Raw genomic sequence first — 3,642 nt, forward strand, 5'->3', positions numbered from 1 at the left:
AGAAAATCAAACGGGAGGAAATACTGCTCACCAGTTTCAGAAATCCCACAAGCTTCTAAATATTCCTCCTTCGCTGCTTTTTAGCCAGTCATGATGGTCACTCCCCGTATTAAGGGAGGTGATGATTGATCGCTCTCTTCATAACTGGGTGTAACTTTCCAGCTTTACTAGTAACGTCTTGGACTGTCCAGAAATAGCACATGTTAAAACCTAAAGCGGGAAAAGGGAGAGGGATTACTGTCACCTCCACCTGAGGAGCAGGAGCTGAAAGCAGACACCTGGTCAGCAGAACAGCCATGGGAAAGGAAACGGGGTTCGGTCTGGTTTTGTTCTGGCAAAGTCTCCTGCGTACAGGGGATAGAGAGATGCTGCGTGCCAGGGACGGGTGAACCCAGGGGCTTGGGTATGTGCCCTCTGCCAAACCCTTCTGCCCCTCCGTCCAGTAAGATGTTTGTCACGGGATTATCTTTAGGAACATGAGTCCCCTTTGACTCAGAAGTCAGATTTGAGAAAGTATTTAACGCCGCTCTGGGGGGAGGTACTCGGTGGGCATGTAGAGGCTGTCACACGTACCAGCCGCACCACAGGATTTTGCTCGGTGCCCTTTTCTCCACGGCAGCCACTCCCCGTCTCCTCAGCGTTGCGTTTCTGCATCTCTTGGTGACTCCTGCGCCAGCTCCTCGCAGGGTAAAGCAGGGAGGGACGGCGTTTGTTGGCACCTCTTGCGTTTGGCCCTGGGCCGCGGGGCAGCAGAGGGGAAGGGACACGTGTGTTTTGGCTCGGTGCCCTTTTCTCCACGGCAGCCACTCCCCGTCTCCTCAGCGTTGCGTTTCTGCATCTCTTGGTGACTCCTGCGCCAGCTCCTCGCAGGGTAAAGCAGGGAGGGACGGCGTTTGTTGGCACCTCTTGCGTTTGGCCCTGGGCCGCGGGGCAGCAGAGGGGAAGGGACACTGGGCAGCGCTAGGACCTGGGGAATGCTCTGCCTGCCTCCTCCCAGAAGATTAGCCAATATTCCCCGGGCAGGGCAGGCTCCCCAGCCGTTCTACTTTCTCTTCTCTCTATATACGTGTTTTTCCTTCTTCCAGTTCATTCCAGAACAGAGCAGCGTTGGATTTCTCTGCGCTTTTTCTTCTTTCTTTTTTTTTTCCTCCGGTAGCTGGACTGCTGCCAGTGTCTTGCAGGGCCAAAGTTTTATCTATAGGGATATATTTTTCAGCCCAGCCCAGCTGCACGCAGACTGAATCCACGCTCCCGGGGCAAGTTTAGCTGGGGAGCGGAGCAGCAGCAGGGGTGCTGTTTGTGCCTCTCCTCCAGCTATTCCTGTCAAGATGGATTTACGACTTTAAGAGGAGGTGGGGGGGAAGGAAAATTGCTTACAGGAGCCAGAGCTTACACCACAGCCCAGCAAAACACACGTAAAGAAGCGGTCGGATCTCAAGGCATGAGCAGCAGAGAAGTGGCACCCTGGGATCTGGTGGATCCTTGCATGTAATATGACTGATCTTAAGCCTTTCATCTGCCTTCACAGAGCCGAGCTTTTGGATTTAAGGTAGTTTGCCCAGGACCAGACTTTGCTATGTTGGCCACGACAGTGATTTCTCTTGGTCTGTGGCTGCAGCTTGCTGCCGGACAGAACGCACCTGAGAGAGGTGAGTGCCTGGGCAGGCGAGGCGGTCCCTTACTGCTCTCCCCCATTTAATACTCCTGGTCCTCAGACCTCCTCCTAAAGCCTTGTCAGAGTAAAAGCTGAGGTTACATTGCTGCTTCAGGGGTGTAGTTATACTTGTACGTTGCTTTGCTGGCACAAGGACAAACCCGAGGACAAACCTTCCTAAAATTGCCGTATTAGACATTTTACCTTGCTTGTTTCCAGTGGCAGGAAGGGAAGTGTTTCAGGAACTTGTGGTGTTTAGTGCAATCATACGGGGAAAAGTCCTGGCTGTTCCCGAGGCACGTCGATTGAGAGAGGGAAAACCAGCAGCTGATGCTGTACCTGTGGCAGTGTTCTCTTGCTAATCTCTGCAATCCAGTCGTTATATTTCCTCTTTACAGTGCTTTCTCTTGGATACTGTTCAGGGCAGATGATTATGGGTCAGTCTCGCAGAACTGACAGCGGGGAGAGGGACGTGGAGGAGATGAGTGTCTTGTTTCTGGCTCCTGCTTGGTAGTGCAGAAGACTTCAGCCCACGTCGTGATGGCTGAGCTAATGCAATTTGTTCTGTCTTGTGTTCACAAGTAGAAAAAGGTTCTGTCCTTGGGCTGCTGCTGGCTGCATCTGGTTTTCACTGTGATCCAGTGCCAAAGGAGAAGTGACAGCAGCCCAGACTGCTGGGGTCTGACTCTGCTGCTGGCACTCGGAGCAGACTGTGGCTATCGCTCGGACCCTCGTACAGGGTACTGGATTCTGCTCCTCAGTGGCACCGGCCGGGTCAGCAATGGTATTTCTGGCTCCCGCATGTCACAGGGCTCGATGTCCACACAGGCAGCAGTTACTCCTATTGTTGAGCATTGCTGCTGCCACGGGAGCGCATGGGGCAGCTCCCCAGCCCAGGCTACAACCAAAGCTCAGACCTTTGGTGTTTGTGAAAAAGCCGGCCATGGCTTTCCAGCAAGGTCGTGCCTTGCTGCGGAGGCAAAGTGGTGCCTGTTGTGCTATCGACGTGCTGGCTTTGGCTCACACACCGCCCAGCGCCCGTAGAGGAAATGAACCTGCTGTCGGCAAGGTGCCCGTCGCCGGGGCTTTGATGTGGGGACCTCCCAGGCGCTCCCTCAAGCAGCCTTGAGCCAGCAGCCAGGCTGGCAGGGCTCCTGGGCACGGGCTAGCCCGTGTCTAGAGGTGCTGCGGAGGTGTGCCTTGGTCACGCAAGGAGAGGAATTCTTTGAGAGGTGGGGATGCGTGTTCAGGACTCTGGCTCCTAGGGACTCGACTGAATGTGACCGTGGCTTCGTTCTCGCTGCAGTGGACAAAGTGAGGAAGCTACTGGCTGGCCATGGTGCTTCTACAAGCTCAGGAAAGATTAGCTTTTTCAGGGCAGTGAAGACACGAAGTCAAGGCAGAGCATCGCACGACCAGTTCCACCACTTTCCTCTTCGGGTCCAGATCTCTGTTGCATCAGTGTAAACTGTTTGGGCTTCAATAAATGAAACTCAGGTTGTTTTACCTGGTTACTCTGGACTAGCATCAGCAGACAATGATGGGGATGTCGCTGTCCCTGTGGGTGCACCAAGTGAAAAAGAAGTCACAGCCCATCCATAGGCACTGTGCAGAGGGCCCTGCACGGGCTGATCCCTGAAGTGCAGCTCAGTACCTGGTGTAATTCCTTGATTCCAGGGCTCTCAAGGCTCTAATAAGACAGCAGAGATCATGAAACTCTTGAAAAGATCATAAGACATGACAACCCAGCTTCCTTCCTGCCAGAGGAATTTGTCTGAAGGGCCATTTCCCAGCCTTACAGCCTGTAATCTGTGGCACCGACGAGCTGGAACCTGCACGGGCAGTTTGGGCTTTTAGTCACACAAGTCTGTTTTGCTTGGTGGGGCTCAGCTCCTTAAATAGGCAGGTGACGCAGCCCTCTCTGACGTGGTTTTAAGTGTAAAACCCCTCCTGGGGCGCTTGGTGGGACCACCCTTGCTGCGGGAGAG

The 3,642-nt window shown here is 53.9% G+C and overlaps 1 protein-coding gene across 1 annotated transcript in view; it reads left to right on the forward strand.

Moving 5' to 3' along the window:
• Positions 1–1,576: 1,576 nt before the first annotated feature.
• Positions 1,577–3,642, forward strand: part of LOC104491614 (von Willebrand factor A domain-containing protein 1-like) — a 14,689-nt gene continuing 12,623 nt past the window's right edge. The window contains exon 1 of the mRNA XM_010134064.1: positions 1,577–1,649. Within this exon, the coding sequence (XP_010132366.1) occupies positions 1,577–1,649 (73 nt within the window). The remainder of the gene's footprint in view (positions 1,650–3,642) is intronic.

This window comes from Buceros rhinoceros, unplaced genomic scaffold, assembly GCF_000710305.1.
Source record: "Buceros rhinoceros silvestris isolate BGI_N320 unplaced genomic scaffold, ASM71030v1 scaffold6654, whole genome shotgun sequence".
Lineage (NCBI taxonomy): Eukaryota > Metazoa > Chordata > Aves > Bucerotiformes > Bucerotidae > Buceros > Buceros rhinoceros.